The sequence below is a fragment of the Labeo rohita genome, chromosome 11 (genome assembly GCF_022985175.1).
Source record: "Labeo rohita strain BAU-BD-2019 chromosome 11, IGBB_LRoh.1.0, whole genome shotgun sequence".
NCBI classification, from domain to species: Eukaryota; Metazoa; Chordata; class Actinopteri; order Cypriniformes; family Cyprinidae; genus Labeo; species Labeo rohita.
In genome coordinates, this window is record NC_066879.1 from 18373444 (window position 1) to 18394922 (window position 21479).

A 21479-nucleotide genomic window follows, 5' to 3' on the forward strand; every position below is an offset into this window, starting at 1 on the left:
AATTACCTAATTACTCACCCTCAAGCCATCCTAGGCGAATACAGTTGTAACAAGAGTTGTATTAAAAATGTCCTGGCTTTTCCAAGCTTTATAATGACAGTGAATGGCTGTTGAGATTTAGAAGTCCAATAAAGTGCATCCATCCATCATAAAAAGTGCTCCACATGGCTCTGAGGGGTTAATAAAGGCCTTCTGAAGTGAATCAATGCATTTGTGTAAGAAAAATATCCATATTTACAACTTTATAAACCGTAATCAAGCTTAGTTTGGCTCATGCAACAACTACAAACAATTTTTTCACAAAGTATGTTTTAATTTTAATCTTTTTTCTCTTTTAGGTTGTGATTGGGGATAAAGTGGTTTTGAATCCCGTAAACGCAGGACAGCCTCTACACGCCAGCAGCCATCAGTTGGTGGACAATCCTGGCTGCAATGAGGTTCATCTGCTTTTTCTTTCAGTTTTATCCTTTTGTGTTGATGTGCATTACACCATGTAGTCTGAATGTATGTAAATAACACTCTTAGTACTGCTCTTATGGCTTTAAATGGAAACGTACTGTCCTTAAACCAGCTCTAAATTAACTTCTGCTGCATAAAACTGAAATTACTGTCTATGCAATTAGAACATCCTGAACCTAGTGTTAGTCTGGAGGCTATTATGCTATGATAACACTAATTTAAGAGCCACTTTCTCTGCCAGAATGTCTCTGTATTGTGAATCATTGTTTTTAGTAAGTGCTAATGCTCAAAAAATACCATAGTTTATCTTATGACGCCCCCTCCTCTCCGTTGTCCTCAGGTGAACTCGGTGAACTGCAACACTAGCTGGAAGATTGTTTTATTTATGAAATGGAGTGACAACAAGGAAGTCATTCTTAAAGGAGTAGGTGCCCACAGACACAACATACGTTTGCGTTCCTGACGCTGTTGTTGATGATTCTAGGCAGTTTTTTGAATGTGATGTTGCTAATTCCTCCTCTCTGGTTGCTAAGGGTGATGTGGTTCGGCTGTTTCATGCCGAGCAGGAGAAGTTTCTCACTTGCGATGAACACAGGAAGAAGCAATATGTGTTCCTGCGAACCACCGGCCGCCAGTCCGCCACCTCTGCCACCAGCAGCAAAGCATTGTGGGAAGTGGAGGTGAGCTACATGTTTTGTCCATTAAGATGATGAACCCAACTTTATTAAATGGCCTAAATACTATGGCCAGAAGTAAAAACCTAAAATAAGGCTATAAACGAACTACAATACAGTTGCGTGACTTAGACGTCAGCACTAATATGCTTCCACCAGCTCTTTCAATCTTTAATTCAGTCAATATTATTTATTTAAAATCTACAAGGACAGTTGGCGAGGCTGTTTAAGCAGACTAGTTCAGCGTTATAATGTTTAATCAGTCCCTCCCATGTTCACCCTGTTGAAAAAAACAGCATATGCTGGTTAGGTAGGTTTTGATGCTGGGATGCTGGTTTTAGCTGGTCCTTAGATGGTTTATATTGGACCTTTGCTGGTTTGTGCTGGTCCTTAGCTGGTTTAAGCTGGACCAGCACATGACCAGCTAAGGACCAGCATAAAACAGCTAAAACCAGCATCCTAGCATCAAAACCTACCTAACCAGCATATGCTGTTTTTTTCAACAAGGCACGATTGAGTGATCATGGATCACAGTGACTGTATGATTTAGAGATCCATCTTTTCACACTGAGGAACTGAGGGTCCCATATGCAACTATTACAGAAGATTCAAATGCTCACTGATGCTCCAGAAGGAAACACGATGCATTAAGAGCCGGGGGGGTGAAAACTTTTGGAATTTGAAGATCGGGGTAAATTTAACTTATTTTGTCTTCTGGGAAACATGCAAGTGTCTTCTGTAGCTTCTGAAGGGCAGTACTAAATGGAAAAAATATGATATTTAGGCAAAATAAGAAAAATGTACACATCTTCATTCTGATCAAAAGTTTTCACCCCCCGGCTCTTAATGCATCGTTTTTCCTTCTGAAGCATCAGTGAGCATTTTAACCTTCTGTAATAGTTGCAAATGAGTGAAAAGATGGATCTCAAAATCATACAGTCATTGTTGGAAAAGATTCCACTATTCAACTATTATTTTCTCTTGTGGACTAATTGTAAATTCTTGTATGTGAAATATCTTAAGGTCAGTACCAAATAAAAAATAACATGCATTTTGTATGATCCCTCTTATTTTGGTAAAATAATTAACATTGGACTCATTCCTGCAGCACTCTATTGTCATATCTTCTGAATGGAATTAAATATCTCATGCTAATTGTGACATTTCTCCCAATCTCATATTTCAGGTGGTTCAGCATGACCCGTGTCGTGGTGGCGCTGGTTACTGGAATAGTCTTTTCAGGTTTAAACACTTGGCCACAGGACACTACCTGGCAGCAGAGGTGAGTGAGGTGTGTTCTACTAGCTCGGGATCCTCCCTCAGCTGTTCCCAGATCAGCACTAACCTCTCCCACTGGGTAGGGAACCTTACTAACTTCCTCTAGATTTTCTCTGGCCAAAAACTGCAGTCTGTAAGATTTTCAGCATCCATCTGGATGTTTCCATCACGGCCTTAAACCTGACCTGAGCTCAGTTTTGCTCTGTTAAGATGCTAAATTGACTAAATCTTACATAGTGCAGCTTTAATCACTTCTGCGGTACTGTTCTTTGAACGTGGCTAACTTGGGTTGCCAGATAAGTTTAACAATATTTAGACGTAAACCTGGAATATATATATGTTTTTAATTTTGAGAAGTCAGATATGTGACCCTGGACCACAAAACCACAAAAAGTCATAAGTGTAAATTTCTCAAAATTGAGATTTATATATCATCTGAAAGCTGAATAAATAAGCTTTCCGTTGATGTATGGTAGGATATGACAATATTTGGCTGAGATACAACTATTTGAAAATCTGGAATCTGAGGGTGCAAAAAAAATCAAAATACTGAGAAAATCGGCTTTGGAGTTGTCCAAATGAAGTTCATAGCAATGCATATTACTAATCAAACATTAAGTTTTGATATATTTACGTTTGGAAATTTACAAAATATCTTCATGGAACATGATCTTTACTTAATATCATAATGATTTTTGGCATAAAAGAAAAAACGATAAATTTGACCCATCAGATTTATTTATGGCTATTGCTACAAATACACTTGTGCAACATAAGACTGGTTTTGTGGTCCAGGGTCACAGTAGTACTTTAGTATTTTTTTTTCATTAACCCCTTTTTACTTCAAAATTTGATGCATTTTGAAGTGAGAAGGGTTTAATTTTTCATAATTTTTAGATTTGGTTTCATTTCAGCTTATGTTGTTTAATTCCAAACATTTTTGTTGAAAAACATTTCAACTATAATGTTTTGACTTATTAACGATGATATTTCCCTAACAATAATCTACATTAATCTTTTACAGTGGGCAGAGGAATATATGTTAGGGCAGTAAATTAGGTTATTTTTGAATTCATGTGCATAAGCTTTAAACAAGTGGATATTATTGTATTTATGTCACGTCTTGAAACACATGTCGCTAACCAAGTAAGCCATGTTCAAAGATCTAGACAGTGACTTTCTTTATCGTGGTTTTATTAGGTTGTGCCTGATAAATCAGTCAATCAATTTCCTGATCAGTTGCCTGTTAGATAAAATGATCTGATTTCCTTTAGCACATTAAGGACATTTTCGGCGATTTATCTGTTCACAGGTTAATCCTGACTATGAGGAAGAGTCGCAAGAATCGCGTTCATCCGTGAGTAGTTTTATCTTAGTTAATAGTTGTCATTAATGTGTATTGTACTGTGTGTATATATACATTCTGTGTGCGGGAAACTTATCTAAACTACTTGCTGAATTTTTGTTTCCTCTTTCAGGTGGCAGATTTTTCACCCTTCAACTTCCAGGTACTGTCACACCTGCTTTCATACAAAGCTTTTATATATATATATATATATATATATATATATATATATATATATATGTGTATATATATATATATATATATATATATATATATATATATGTATGTATGTGTATATATATATATATATAATATGTACATTTATAAGGGCATATATATATATATATATATATATATATATATATAATATGTATATTTATAATATGCATATTTATTTTTATTTATAGTATTATATAAATAAAATTTTATATATATATATATATATATATATATATATATATATATATATATATATATATATATATATATATATGAAAATGTGTGTGTGTGTGTGTATATATATATATATATATATATATATATATATATGTGTGTGTGTGTGTGTGTGTGTGTATATATATATATATATATATATATGTATGTGTGTGTGTGTGTGTGTGTGTATATGTGTATATATATGTATATTATGTTTCTTATTTTTCTTATTTTAGTTCATTTTTAGTTTATTTCTAAATTGTTGTGATTAATGTTTCAGTTTTATTACAATTAGTACTTCAGCTTTAACTTATTTCATTGGCTTTCCAAGGCATCATTTCTAATTTTTATTTAAGTTTTTCTTTTCTTTTTTTTTAAGTGTAATATTTATAATTTATTTTAGCTTTTTTAAATTACCAAGAACTATTTCTTATATGTTTAAATAAAAATAACAACACTGTTTACAGTGAAAGTAATGGCATAAACAAATACACATTAAAATACACATTGTTTTGAAAGTTTAGCTATGAAAGAAGAAATGTAAAATTACTACCAACCATGTCTGTGCAAAAGTATGTGAAGTATTAAAACTGTTATGATCATAAAAAGCAAATCCTGTAACTTTTGCATCACACCTGCATGGATCCAAAACACAGCAAATGCATTGACTAAAACTAGAAGTTCATTGACCTAAAATAGTAGTCCCACCAAAAAAAAGAGGCTTTTTATTATTATTTTGATAAATTATTTATAAATGCTGTTGAATTTAAATTAAATTGAACCCCAGAATATTTCTTTAAGAAAATTTCAGTTTCATTTCACTCACAAAATAAATGCACCATCTTAATAAATAAATAAATAAAATAAAATAATAGAATAAAAATAAAACATTAAAATTTAAATAATAATCTATATAATTAGATTCTGTTGAATATATGATTAATTTAAAAGTTGGGGATCAAATAATTTAATTTCTAGAATGTATTCTTCAATTACCACAAGGTGGCAGTATAGTTACAAGTGAAGCAGTTTGAGCAGTGTTGCTCATCGCCTGCAGGTGGCAGTATAACGCCATGATTCGTTTATAGAGGCAGTCCCTCCTGTTGCTGCTGTAGTGTGTGCATGTACTTACTTAGCTTTGCATGCAAAACTCAATTTAATCATATTGTTTGTTGAGATACTTAAGTCAGGTTTCTATAATCAAAGTAAAATTTTCCACTGAGTTTCTCTGAAATTAACCAAGAAGCAACCGCAGTTAACTTTATTGCTGACTAAAAAAATAAATGGAAAAATTATTTTGCTGGAACCCACATATACCACACTGTGAGACTGATTGAGAGATTTCATATTCTTCTTTCTCATGTTCTCGTACACTTTGTCACGAATCAAGAATTGTTTGATCGGCTAATGGCATCACTTAAAACCGGTTTTATCTCAGTCACATAATCAATAAAGTGAGCAAGGTGTTGTGTCTCCATGGTTACGTGTTCTCCTCTTTCCTCTAGCTGGACTCAGAGCATGAGGCTCTGCGAGCACGTCTCCGAACGCCCAACGAGAAGGTCATGTACACCCTCGTGTCCGTCCCAGACGGCAATGACATCTCCTCCATATTTGAGCTGGATCCCACCACCCTCAGAGGAGGAGACTCACTTGTACCCAGGTACACATGTATATGTGTAATGTGTGTGTGTGTGTATATATATATATAGTTACTCAATAATAAAAGTTACTCACAACTGGCATTTTATATATATATATATATATATATATATATATATATATATATATATATAAAAATTATACAACATATATATATATATATATATATATATATATATAGTTACTCAATAATAAAAGTATAAAAGTTACTCACAACTGGCATTTTATATATATATATTTATATATATATATATAATATATAAAAATTATACAACATATATATATATATATATAAAAAATATTCTTATTTTTAATTCTATATTAGTATTTTAAATATATATATATATATATATATATATATATATATATATTTAAAATACTAATATAGAATTAAAAATAATAATATTTTTTATATTATTACATTACAATTATTAAATATAATAATAATAATAATAATAATATGTGTGTATTCTGTTATATAATATATATATATATATATATATATATATATTTATTTTAAATATTTATTTATTTATTTATTAATTTAATAAAGTACAAGTTCACAAAAAAATTAAAAGTTAAAATGAAAAAAATTCAAATGAAAAAAAGAAAAAATCTTCTATTCTAATATCTTTGTATAATTGATTATATTATATTTTACAAATATTTTTATATAGAAAAATTGTGGAATATACAGGGTTTTTTCATTTTAAATTGTGAAAAAAGTGACCTGTACTTTATATAAATTAATAAATAAATAATAAAAAATGTAAAATTATTTATATATATATATATATATATATAATTTATATTTATATAATACTATAAATAAAAAATAAATATAATAGACATAATAGATAATCTTTAAAAAACATTAAAGATTAAAAATAATAGAATATATTTTTATATCAAAAATTTGATCATTTATTGCCGTATAAAAAAACATTTAATATTTTACTTTTAATTTTAGATAATATTTTACAATATAATTTATATTTAGAGTTAAAACTAGATTTAAAGTACTTGCGTTGACTACTGGCTATGATGTTTTTCATTGCAATTAAGCATATTTCACACCTTAATTCTCATCAGCATTATGCAACAAAATAGTGCTTTGATTAGTTAAGGATATATTTGGTTTTTAATGTTTTGACTTACTGATTAATAGATTGAAATAAAAGTAGTTGCAGCTATGATCATCACTGAGAACTTTATTAATTAATTATTAATTAGAAGTGCAAAAAAAAATCTTAGAGTGTAATAACATTTGAGAATTTGAGGATAATGAAAATGTAAAAATACAGAAAAATTGTCTTTTTTATGCAAAATGTCTTGTAAACGTTTCTTCAACTTAACTCATTAGATGACAAAATACAACTATATATGCTTTATTGGTGCATGCAGAGATTGCAAAAAAGTAAACTGAGTCGGATTGGCAGGTTCAGTGCTGTCAGTTTGAGCTTTGAGTAATGTAAGATTCCTGTTTATGATACGTTCAGACCGTTCATTTCTCTGATTCCCTCTTTTTCTGTTGCCTGAAAAAGTTGTGAAAAGTGAAATATGATTTTGCCCCAACTGTGGATTTGAAAGTGCACCCACAACACACACAGTGGCTGATTATCATGTTGTTTTCAGGCCTTTGGGATATTTAAGTAAAGTAGTGAACGACCCTAAATAAACCTAAAGAGAAAACAGACTATTGTTTCTGATTGACGCTGCTATGGATATAAGTCACAGGAAAGATGTCATTTCACGCACACGCATTTTCCTGCTACCGAAAGTCGCCTACATCTCATGATCTCCCGAAGTCTGGCGAATCTTTTTGTTTGTTTTTAACTGTTGGCTCAGTGAATCATGTGTGACGGAACAAGAGCGAGGTGCCAAACTAGGAAAAACACACACATGAGATCACATGTCTACTCACACCCGACAGACTCTTTGTCCTCATACCGCAAAACCAAAAACGCTTCCAGGGTGGAGTGCGCACGTGTTCCTTTTTGTGTGTGTGATCTCTTCATTCAGATAACCTGCAAATTCTGATTTTTATTGCTGAAAATAGCCAGGAAAGTCCCGTCAGGGCGCGGAGGCAGGAAATCAGGGTGACCGTGCGCTTTGCCAGCTTGATATCTTTCCATGTTGTCGAAACATGTTGTTAAAACAGAAGCCAGATGTTGCGTAACCATCCTCCCCCAGATTCCCTTATTTATATAAGCAATCACTTGGAAAGTGGTTTTTATGAAGTAATCTTCCTTACTGCTCAGAATCAAACCATAGTAGGGGAAATTCAGGTTTGGGACTTAATGAGTGAATCACATGAAGATGACCAGATTATCGTTCACTCAAGTATGCACTTGTATATGTTTGTGTTGGGTGTGGGGAGGTGTCTGCATAAAAATAAATGTACAAAAGTGATTTTATACACATAGAAAGCATAATAAATGCAAGTAAAGTGTCTACGTTAATGTTTCATATATGTGTGAAAATATAATATGGGTCAAATTGTAGTATAGGTAACAATTCTTACTATTAACTAGTTGCTTGTTAGCATGCCTATTCATAGCATACTGGCTGTTTATTAGCACATATCCTGCTTGACCATACTCTACATCCCTAATCCTACCAGCTACCTTACTAACTACTAATAAGTAGCAAATTAGTAGTTTATTGAGGCAAAAGTCATATTTAATGGTTTGCTAATAGTGAGAATTGGACCTTAAAGTGTGACTAATTGTTTCTTGTATTTATGTATTTATATAAAAATAAAACAACATACTTATTCTGACCTGTACTTATGAAAATATACAAAGGAATGATCATATGAAAGAAGTGATCATGGATAAAACCTAGTGGTTTGAAAGATAGTAGCAAAGATTGGTAAATATGTAAAATTAATTATTATTTAGATTTCTATCCTTAAATACAGTCTTTTAATATCATCTAATATGTTTTTTTTAATATCATCTAATGATTTTTGTTGGTACATATGTTTTGAAACTAAAGAACATTTTAGTTGGTGTCATCTGTAAATTATGGTAAAAATGTATGATAGTTATTAATGTTATAATATATATTAAATATATTCTGAATCTTAAAATAATGTAAAAATGAATAATAAATAAAGTAAAATATATAAAAGAAGACGTCTTCTGTAAATCATGGTAAAAATGATAGTCGTTAATGTTTTGTTAAAAATAAAATAATATTTTTTTATATATATATTATTTTTTATTTAAAGATTGTTAATAAAAAAAATAAAATATTTTAAAAATTAAACTGGACACATTTTAGTGTGTGTCTTCTGTGAATCATAGTAAAAAATGATAGTCATTAATGTTTTAAAATATATAATAAATATAATTAATTACTAAAATAATTTAGTAGATTATTTTATTATATTTATTTTTTATTTAAAGTTAATAATAAATAAATAACATTTTAAAAATGTGTCTTTTGTCTTCTGTGGGTGTGTTCTGTACATCGTAGTACAATTGTTTTCAATTTATTTTTCAATTTTTATATATATATATATATATATGTATATATAAATAAATTAAATAATGAAACAATAAAAAATTGTATGTATGTATAATTGTATGTATGTATGTATGTGTATATATGTATATATACACATACAATTTTTTTTTATTTTTTAAAAATGTTTTTATTTAGTATAATAATAAAAAAATAAAATAAAATATACAAAATGATAACTCAATGCAGTAACATTTTAAACAATATATTTTATTTAATAGTTTACTTTGGATCATCTGTCGTCAGTGCTCGTTAAATATTGGTCACAGACCAATAGGTTTACTTCAAATTTCACCAAGCTTATTACTCATTAAAAACTCCCACAGATCATGTTTTCATGCTGTTTCAAGTCTTATTTTGACATAACAAAGTGGTTATATTTAAGTATGTAATCTTCCTGTTAACGCCATTAAGACTTTTTATTTACCATTTATTTTTACTTATTTATAAATATATATTTTATGTTATTTATATATTTTATATTTATTATCTGTTTTTTATATTTATTTATTTATTGTGGTCATGAAAATCTTAAAGGTGCTAAAAATGAACCTTCATTTTCAAAATGTCTTTGTAAATGTCTTAGACTTCTTATTAATTTCTTGTGATTTAGTGGTCCTATAAGCCCCAGCCGCTATCTTCACAGCTTTTCTGCCGTGAGTTTCTATTTGAATGCAGTCTGATTCATGCGAGCATGAGCTAATGGTGTCAGAATGATGAATGTGTGTTTGTGTGTCTTGAATCAATAGCTGCCTCTTTGTATATTGAGCCTATGGGCTTTGAACACATCTATAGATTATACGGCACCTCTCGATCACATGTTTTGAATGGATTTCATGCAACGCTAAACCGCTGACAGGAACGGTCATATGTGTAGCAAGCTGGCTTTATCTTGTATGTCTGAGCGCTGCGAATGTGTGTGAGAGAGATCGTCTTTAAATTTAATCCTAGTAAAGGGATTTTCAAAGTCACAGCTTTAAGTGTGACCTGAAATACCCTCGGTCTCACAAACGAAGTGGCTCTTTCGCAGCACAGGAGGGTTGTAGATGTGACTAATTAGTCTAAGAGGGCACAGGGGGCATACGCATACACATACACACAAAGGTAAGCCTGTTAGACACATAGGCGATTATGCAACCGTGCTAGGAATACAGCTGTGTCTGATAAAGCGTGTTTATCTGTGAGACAGAGTGTGTTTGTGTGAAGTATTATGCTCAATTTTACTTGCGCGTGTATGTGTGCGTATAATTGTACAAATGTGTGTGCTTTGAATGAATGTTTGACACTTTGGATACATTGAAGCCGCAAGCTGAATGAGGCCCAAATCACATCCTTATGTAAGGACAGTCGTTGACATGTGACATAGAGCTGAGCGACAGTGTAAACAGCAAAAAACATATTTTCAGTCTAATATTTATTTGATGTCTTGTAGTGTGACTTCTGTTTAAACAGTCTATTCAGAAAGCATGTCATTTTAACGTCTAACTGAATAAAGAAATTCTCAGTCTGATATGCATTTGACTCAACTTAACTTTTAAGTGTTAAACTGAATTTAAAAAATGGATAAAAGGACAAAAGTAGAAATAAAAATAGATTTTTACTGATAAACTTTAGACTTTTAAGCAAGACTTTTAACTCTAGGTTTTTAAGAACAAATAAGCATTTTTTCTACATATATGTAGATGATTCACTAATGTTCAAGCATTTTGTAAGAATTTTCTCTCTTTGATCACCCAGACCGCATTTATTTGATCAAAAATTATGCAAATAATTTTGCAAATTATTCTAATTTTGAAATTACTGTTTTCTGGTTTATTATACTTTACAGTGTAATTTATTCCTGTGATGCAAAGCTGAATTTTCAGTATCTTTTCTCCAGTCTTTCAGAAATTATTTTAATATGCGGATTTGCTGTTCAAGAAACATATATTATCAATGTTGATAACAGTTGTGCTTAATATATTTGTGGAACATGTGATGCATTCTCAGGATTCCAAAAAAGGATTGATTAGGAATGGACTGAATGTTAAAAAGAACAGCATTTATTTAAAAAAAATTCTCTCACTTTTGATCAGTAATTAATACAAAAGTATTAAAGTTAATAAAATTAAAAATGTAAAAAGATATTTTATTCTATCACTTTTGATCAATGTAATGCAGCCTTGCTGAATAAGTGTTTTTGTACAAAAGTAAGATTTTTGTGAAAAACGTGATGCATTTTCAGGATTCTTTGAATAGAACGTCTAAAAGAACAGAATTTATTTAAACAAACAAACAAAAAGTGCTCACTTTTGATCAGTGTAATGCAGCCTTGCTGAATAAAAGTATTATTTTTTGTATAAAAGTAATATTTTGTGAACAACCTGATGCATTTTCAGGATTCTTTAAAAAGAACATTTAAAAAAAACAGTATTTAATTTAAAAAAAAAAAAAAAAAAGAAAAGAAAAATAAAAACATTTTTTTCACTTTTGATCAATGTAATGAACCCTTGCTGAATAAAAGTAATATTTTTTGTCTAAAAGTAATAAAAGTAATGTTTTTGTGGAAAACCTGATGCATTTTCAGGATTCCTTGATTAGAACATTAAAAAACATTATTTGTAAAATTATTAAAAATCTTTGAACAGAATGTTTAAAAAAATAGCATTTATTAAAAAAAAAAAAAAAAAAAAAAAAAAAAATATATATATATATATATATATATATATATATATATATATATATATATATATATATATATATATATTTTTTTTTTTTTTTTTTTTTTTTTCCTGTCACACAAGAAACATTTATTATCAGTGTTGATAACAGTTGTGCTTAATATTTTTGTGGAACGTGATGCATTTTCAGGATTCCGAAAAGGATTGATACAGGATTGAATTGAATGTTAAAAAGAACAGCATTTATTTAAAAAAAAATTCTCTCACTTTTGATCGCTAATGCAATTTGATCAGTAATTAATACAGAAGTATAAGTTTTTGTATAAAGTTAATAAAAGTAAAAATGTAAAAAGATTTTTTTTTCTATCACTTTTGAAAAAAGAAAGAAAAAAAACAACTTTTTTTTTGGTCACTTTTGATCAATGTAATGCACCCTTGCTGAATAAAAGTACTTATTTTTGTATAAAAGTAATAAAAGTAATATTTTGTGAAAAACCTGAGTAAACACCCTGGTATCATCAGAAATATATATTTATATTTAAAAATATATATACATTTAATATACTTGTATTCAGAGGAGGATGGTGTCAATTTGCATAATAATTGTAAGGGAGAGGAAGCAATTAAAAATAAAATCATCATGGTACAAAGAACAACATTGACGTAAAGAAACACAAAAGTAATATTTTTGTGGAAAACCCGATGCATTTCCAAAATTAAAAGAATAGCATTTATTTAAAATAACAAAACAAAAAATAAATAAATATTTTTCCTGTCACTTTTGATCAATGTAATGCACCCTTGCTGAATAAAAGTATTATGATCCAATTAAAAAAATAGACTGACCCAAAAAAAAGAATTGACCACATTTTTTTAAAGGTGACTCTCTCTTCTTCTCTCTCTCTCACGCACACAAAAAAGCCAAGTCATGTTCTGGGTGGAGTGTTTCTTTACCTCAATATTGTTCTTTGTACCATGATGATTTTTTTTAATTGCTCCCTCTCCCTTACAATTATTATGCAATCTGACACCATCCTCCTCTGAATATAACTATATTAAATGTATATATATTTTTAAAAATAAATATATATTTCTGATGATGCCAGGGTGTTTTACAAATGCAGTTGAGTTTAGAAGCATCGCTTGTTTAACAAACTTGCGAAAACAGATTGGGTTGCAGTGTGAATGTCGCCTTAGTGTACAAGAGTAATGTGAACAGGTGCATTGTGCTTTGGCAATTTAGTCAAACGAGAGTGACAGGTATTGAACTTCCTTGTAGGGGTGTGTTTGAGCACCACACACACTTACACACACTAAGAACAATAGAGGCTTTGATAGCTAGAAGGCCTGTGTGTGTTTGTGTGTGTAACTGCTATAGCTCCCGCAGGCACTGTTGGAGCCAACGGCCTAAACTCAGGGAATGGTTGTGTTGTGATTGCGCAATACAACCACAACAACTTAAGTCTGCGAATGCACGAGACTTAAAACTAATTACTTATGTCAGAAGCACATGAAAATATCTGATGCAGTTGCAGAAAATCAATTAGATTTTACTTATGTTCCATACATTAGAGTTTGATGTCTGGTTAGTGTGTTTGTGGCACAGATGTTTCTTTTATATCCTCAATAGAGCCACTGTTTGGCTGTAGACAATTATATCCTCTTAAATGTTGTACACCACATGAGTTTACTGGGGTCACGATGACCTGAAGGCTCCCACCCCCATCATATAGGCCCTGAACCCTTTTGACTTCTAAAGGTGCTCACATGACGACTTAGTATGTGTGTTTTATCCCCTACTGAGCATTTGAAGCATTGCTAAACGGTGAAATGAACTCATTTGCCTGCTAAATGTGACCCTAGACGACCCTCGCCGCAGCAGGAATGTTCAGTGACCTCCTGTAAACTCTCAGTGGCCTTAAGATTAAGGGTTGAGGGAGGTTATCGATTACCTTTCCAGTTACCTTCATTCGTGTAGAAATAAATGTTTTTTTTTTTTTTTTTTAATTGTTTTACCAATTTTTTCCTCCTCAGGAACTCATATGTGAGACTGAGGCACTTGTGCACCAATACATGGGTCCACAGCACCAACAACCCCATCGACAAAGAGGAGGAGAAGCCAGTTATGTTACGGGTGGGTGATGTATAAGCAAAAAAAAAAAAAAAAAAAAAAAAAAAACATATATATATATATATGTATATATATGTATGTATATGTATGTATGTATATATGTATGTGTATGTATATATATATATATATATATATATATATATATATATATATATATATATATATATATATATATATATATATATATATATATATATATATATATATATATATATATGTATATATGTATGTACGTATATATGTATGTATACATATATACATACATACAAATTTGAATTAAAATTCATTTTTAATTTATTCCAAATTAAATAGGATGTATAGAATGTAATACTAATAATACTAATGTTGATAACAATAATAATAATAATAATAATAATTATTAGTAGTAGTAGTAGTATTTAATATGCCATATTTATATTTTTATGAAGTCTGTATAAAATGTAAAATTTATGGAATGGGTACAAATGTATTATCATATGTTATCATATGTTCATATATATTCATATTAATGCTGCACTAACTTTTAGATTGTTTTTTCCTTCAGATTGGTACATCAGCTGTCAAAGAAGATAAAGAGGCCTTCGCTATTGTGCCAGTTCCTCCTGCGGAGGTGAGGGACCTGGACTTTGCCAACGATGCCAGTAAAGTGTTGGCATCCATCGCTGGCAAGCTGGAAAAGGGCACAATCACCCAGAATGAAAGAAGGTACGACCCCTGAGAGAGTGGGCGTGTGCTTGGAAAGTGCTTCAGTCCTTCAGTGACCCCTTACTAAATTTACTAAATTTTGCTACGACCTCAGTTAACACCTCATGCTGTTTTGCGGTATCAATTGATTACAGTGCACTAACTCATGTGCGAACTGTTCCCAGAGGCCCTTTAGGTCTAAACTGGAATTTCAAAAGCAGTACTGTGGTGAATGTGCAGTATTTCCCACAACTTCTAGCGGAAAATTACCAGATTTTGTTCTTGATTAAAGAGTGTTCAACATGACATTCTTTTCTCTGTGCATTCTGTAGGTTTGTCACTAAGCTTCTCGAGGATCTTGTGTTTTTTGTGGTGGACATTCCCAACAATGGACAGGATGTTTTGGAGATCATGGTCAATAAACCCAACCGTGAACGGCAGAAACTCATGAGAGAGCAGAATATCTTAAAACAAGTAGGATGTTCTTCAATACCTTACATTTATGCATATGTCCTTCACTTTAAAATGTACATATGACTAGTCGACTAGTCTAAAAATAAAGAAGAAAGTCAAAACGAGGCAGAAATTTCTAGATGTCGGCACCAATAGCTTTGTGGTTAGCGCATCAACATATAGTGCTATTGCGCTGCGGGTGACCTGAGTTCGAATCCTGGCTCGTGGACCTTTCCCGATCCCACCCCCTTCTCTCTCTCCCACTTCACTTCCTGTCCATCTATATGGTCCTATCTAAATAAAGACATAAAAACGGCAAAAAAAAATCTATATACCTTTTTTTCCCAAATTGCACCTTTTTTTTCCCATCAAATGGTTAAAGTTAACACACTGACCGCAACAAAAGCTGCAGATGGGGTGAATGAAAATGTAGATTCACTCTCTGACAGCAGGTGGCGCTTTTGGACAAGGAAAAATGCAATGGTTACCATGGTTAGCCTTGTAAACAAGGAAGCACAGTAAGGCGCTATTAGGCGTTATAGGAACATATCAACAAAACCATTCTGAAGAAAGTCAGTTTTCCAAGCGAACATTTTTATGAGCCTGTAGCGAATAACATGATGGAAACACAAGCATGCAAGGTCTAAGGAAAAATTTTCATCTCTAGATATCCGATTTATGAAATAATGTATTATTTTGAAAAACTAACATTAAACTGGCTAAATTTCGACTAGTCAACTAGTATTTTTCAATATTGACTGGTCTTGCTCATCCCTAGTTTAGAATGACATTTAAGTAGGGCCGCCCTTCGACTAAAAATTTTTCTGGTTGACTAGTAGTTGTTCATTTTATTAATAAATTATTCATTTATTAATAAATTATTTATACACAGAGTTTTAGAGTTTCATAGTTTTGTGTTCAAGTTCACAGACACCGAAACGGCAGAAAGCGCATCCTGATTGCTTTCATTATTTTACAAAAGCACAATGTTTTGTTGTTATTGTTGTTGTTAGTTCAGATTCTAAAGATGTATTAGTCTTATTTGTATGACTAAAAATGATGGAGTATTTCAAGGGCAAGTGACCGCACCAGTGTCTCCATCTGTCATGCAGTGAGCATGCTACTATTCAGCTTCCACACTCCACACAGACACTTTAATAGTGCACATTTTTCTATGTGAAGTTGCAAACTTTGCACTAACATATTTCAGATGATAAGCCATATTTGAGGTCGATGAATGATAAGCGAGTATTTGGATGTCCTGCCTGTTGTGCTGTATTACCACAAAGACCAGCCGTTAATGATCTGACTGTGAGTTTGCCGCTTCCTGTGGATTTAAAAAAAAAAAAATTCTGCGACTAATGAAATTTTGGCCGACCAAGCCTCTTCTCTTCGACTATTAGGGCAGCCATACATTTAAGTGAGTAAATAAATTCAAATAAAGTCCAATTTTGAGAGGAAAGAAAAGATAATTTTAAGTTTATGTCTCACAGTTCTGACTTAATAACTCACAATTGCAATTTTGAGGAAAAATGTCACGGTTGCGAGAAACAAAGTCACAGTTCTAAGAAGAAAAGTTAGAATTGTGGGTTTACATCTTGCAACACCTGTCTTTATTTCTCAGAATTGTGATATAAACTGGCAATAGAAGTTAAAACTCTTGAGAGTTTGATGGGGAAGAAAAGACCGATGTTTTCATAATTGCAAGTTTATATCTCACAATTCTGACTTAATAACTCGCAGTTGCAATTCTAAGAACAAAAATTGTGAGTTCTGACTTTATTTCTTGGAATTGCACGTTTTTTTTCTCAGTATTGCAGGTTTGTCTCACAATTCTGACTTTATAACTCACAATTGCGAGTTGATATCTCTCAATTCTGATATCATCTCAGTTGTGAGATGTGAACATGTAACTGCAAGACAAAAGTCGAGTTGTGAGTTTTTTGTTTTGTTTTTCGGTGGCAGAAACAGCCTTCTGTAGTTTTCCACAGTGATGCCACAGAAGAACCATTTTTGGTTTGTCATAGAACCTTTCAGTGGACGGCTCGTAAAATAACTATTTTTTCATATAGTGTAAAGAATATTAAAATAATCTTAAGAACGTTTTTCCACTATAAAAAAACCTTTTGTGCAATGAAATGCTTCCAAGGATGGTGAACATTCTTCATGGAACCACCATGGAGGAGCCATTATTTTTTCATTTTATCATTATCTCCATTCTCTCTCCTTCAATAGATCTTCAAGCTGCTTCAGGCCCCGTTCACAGACAGCGGCGATGGTCCCATGTTGCGTCTGGAGGAGCTGAGTGACCAGAGACACGCCCCCTTCAGGCACATCTGCAGACTGTGCTACCGTGTGCTGCGACATTCACAGCAGGACTACAGAAAGAACCAGGTGGGTCTGCAGGAGCACATGCCGACATTGGAACATCTCTGCTTCAACCATTGGCCTCCATAAATGATTAATATTTTGCAATATTTAGTGAGAATTTCATTATTGTTTTTTCTCATGAAAAAATCATATTGTGAAAACGCAGAACCCAAAGTCCCGGTGCTTCCCCCCGCTGATTGGTTTGTTCTCTAAAGCCATGCTGATATGATTCAATTTAGCTTGCCTTCATTTTGATTCTCTCAGATATATTCATGAACTTCAAGATGCTATCTGTATCTGCAGGCATGAGTGTGACTTCCTGTGGTTTCTAACATTACACATGTCTAATGAATACTTTTTAAACTCGAAACGCTTCTAAAAACTATATATAATGCAACCTGACCTCAAACTTTTAACTTCTTCAAGTATTAAAATTCTGTATTATATATATGTTGACGTCAATGCATTAATCAGTGTGATTCATTAAAAAGTTAATGCATTTAACTTTATTTAACAAGGTTTATTACTTTATTATTCAATTTTTGGTAGCGGAAGTTCCCGTGTTCTCACTTACACACACACACACACACCCAAAGTCCTTACCAGAGCAAAAACTTCTTATTAAATGCAGAAAGACATTCTTTGTGGATTATTAATTTACTGTATGAATCAAACAATATGGGACGTTTGCATTCTTTATGATGAAACTAAATTGGAATCAAAACTTAAGTGTCATACCAACCAAAAGATGTATCCTTTATCCTCGTGTAAATGTGTTTTTAAAAGAGAATGTGTGACAGGTCTGATGTATGAACAAACAGAATGAGTCACTTTGTCTCTCTGTGCCCCCTGTCTAGGAATACATCGCCAAGCAGTTCCGCTTCATGCAGAAACAGATCGGCTACGATGTGTTGGCCGAAGATACAATAACGGCCCTCCTCCACAACAACCGCAAACTCTTGGAGAAGCACATCACGGCGGCAGAAATTGACACGTTTGTCAGCCTTGTGAGGAAAAACCGTGAACCAAGGTGGGAGAGAGTGTACTGCGGAGACAAAAGAGCTTTTACATTTTGTTGCTTACATAAGATGGAAAATCTGACATGTTTCCATGTGCTGTTTATGCTTAGGTTTCTGGACTACCTGTCTGATTTGTGTGTGTCCATGAATAAGTCCATCCCAGTGACTCAGGAGCTGATCTGTAACGCGGTGCTGAATCCCGCCAACGCCGACATCCTTATAGAGACCAAGTGAGACATTTTTAAAGACCATGAACAAAAGAAAAGCGAATAAAAGAAAATGTGACTCACACATGCAATATTGCTTTATGTAGTTAGGGGTTCAAGTGCATAGCATTGAAACCTTATTGTGATTGTTAGAATGGTCATGAATGATTAAAAACTGATTGTGCAGACCAAACTGTAAAAGTGACCAAGGCTCGCCCTGGTCGGCCTGACGAGGATGCTACAGTGATCAAACGAAGAAATCGATCATAACTCGTAAACCGTCAGTTGCAGGGTCAAAGTTTTTGGGTATTCCAGGTATCAGTCCTAGGCTTTTTGTCTGATCTGAACCAAACCAGTACAGAAAGATTCTCTGAAGAGTGAATATCAATAATTATCAAAAAAAGTTGAACTTTCGACTCACCATCGCAAAGAGGCGCCAAAACTTTTGAAAGGGACGGGGCATTTTTGGTAAAATGCCTATAACTCCTAAATGGAATGAGATATCTCTGCCAAACTCAGAACATTTATGTAAGAGCTCAATCTGAGGTCACAGGACAAAATGGTGGAGCTTGGCCACTTGGTGGTGATATTAAAGACATAAAAACATTTAAAATGGCTATAACTACACAACCATTTGTCCTATCAACGTGAAAATTGGTGTGCATGGTCTTTGTCCAAAGTGGACATTTGTGTATCTAAAAAAACATGGCTGACATTGGTCGATGAATTTTTAACACCTTTTAGACAAGGCCGATCAGAACAAACTCGGTGGGCCTCTTTGACTCTTCGAGTTAAATTTGAAATAAATCAGCCACTGAGGGGGCAATATCGATTTATTCAAAGGTGTAAACGATTGTACATCAAGCGTTTTTTCACATATACACGCAATATTCATATCAAATGATAGAACTCCCCATTCCTGGACAGCTCTGCCTCTAGAATCACTGTCAAATTGTTTTTTTTAAATGATTGAGAAGATGTCAAAATACTTTTGTGAGCTAGTCCTAGGTTTTTCGCTCAAAAAAACACTGTAGTACAATTCTCTGGAATTGAAAAAAATGTTGAAATTTACCCTTTGGGGAGCTATAACGGGGTTGTTTAGAAAATGGGGCTGTCCAAATTTATCCCAAATCCTATAAAGCCGAAAGGCAAACTCAAAACTTCACAAAACCTGCTGAGCATATGCAACAGGTGATTCTAAACAAGCATGCAAAGTTTTAACACGATCGGACCACAGCTGGCGCTAAAACAGTTAAAAAGGAAACACTGTATTTCTATGGTAAATGACCTGGATTTGCCAAAATGATATTATGAAATAATATTACAATTTTAAATAATTTTGTTTTTTATGTGAATACATTTTAAAATGTAATTTATTCCTGTGATGGAAAACTTAGAATGGAGTGATGGAATTACTCCAGTCTTCAGTGTCACATGATACTTCAGAAATCTTTCTAATACGCTAATTTACTGCTCTAGAAACATTTATTATCAATGTTGAAAACAGCTGTGCTTCAACACTGACTCATTGTAGACGTACAAAATGTTCCTAATTATTTTGCCTGTTTGTCATGCTAAGTTATAATTCTAAGTTATTTTTTGCCAGTTCCAATTGAAATGTTTATTTCTCTCTCTCTCTTTCTCGTCCCAGACTGGTGTTGTCTCGGTTTGAGGTCGAGTCTGGAGAGGGTCCTGTGGAGTCCGAGGAAGATGAGGAAGAGGTGTGGTTGTTTTGGAAGGACAGCGGTAAGGAGATCAAGAGTAAGAGCATCAGAGAGCTGGCACAGGATGCTAAAGAAGGCCAGAAAGAGGACCAGGAGGTCATTAGCTACTACAGGTCAGCCAATAGGAAATAAACCAAGGGTAAAGTTTATCAGGGCAAACCCAGAAACCGACATCATTGCTTAAATGTTCGAAATGAACACTGAACATAAGCACTCCTGGTTCATTTTCTTTCTCAGATACCAGCTGAACCTGTTTGCACGGATGTGTTTGGACCGCCAGTACTTGGCCATTGAGAAGATATCAGGCCAGCTGGATGTGGATCTGATCCTGCGCTGCATGTCAGATGAAGACCTGCCCTACGACCTCCGCGCCTCGTTCTGTCGGCTGATGCTTCACATGCATGTCGACCGTGATCCGCAGGAACAGGTCATGCCTGTGAAATACGCCAGGCTGTGGTCTGAGATCCCATCCAAAATTGCCATCGATGAGTATGTTGCAGTGTTATTCCATTATACACTAGCAGTCAAACGTTTTTGAACAGTAAGATTTTATGTTTTTTAAAAAAAAGTCTCTTCTGCGCACCAAGCCTGCTTTTATTTGATCCAAAGTGCATCAAAAACAGTAAAATTTTGAAATATTTTTACTTCTTAAAGTAACAGTTTTCTATTTGAATATATTTTAAAATGGAATTTATTTCTGTGATTTTAACGCTGAATTTTCAGCATCATTACTCCAGTCATCAGTGTCACATGATCCTTCAGAAATCATTCTAGTATGCTGATTTGCTGTTCTAGAAACATGTATTATTATTACTATTATTATCAATATTTAAAACTGTTCAATACATTTT

General features: G+C 32.7%; 1 protein-coding gene across 1 annotated transcript in view; it reads left to right on the top strand.

Moving 5' to 3' along the window:
• Window positions 1-21479, top strand: part of itpr1b (inositol 1,4,5-trisphosphate receptor, type 1b) — a 160630-nt gene that overhangs the window by 30610 nt on the left and 108541 nt on the right. Inside the window, 15 exon segments of the mRNA XM_051122130.1 lie at window positions 339-437; window positions 800-883; window positions 993-1139; window positions 2320-2490; window positions 3724-3768; window positions 3890-3919; window positions 5697-5851; window positions 14076-14175; window positions 14717-14877; window positions 15189-15330; window positions 17545-17703; window positions 18537-18709; window positions 18809-18928; window positions 20556-20741; window positions 20866-21117. Coding sequence (XP_050978087.1) covers window positions 339-437; window positions 800-883; window positions 993-1139; window positions 2320-2490; window positions 3724-3768; window positions 3890-3919; window positions 5697-5851; window positions 14076-14175; window positions 14717-14877; window positions 15189-15330; window positions 17545-17703; window positions 18537-18709; window positions 18809-18928; window positions 20556-20741; window positions 20866-21117 — 2024 coding nt within the window.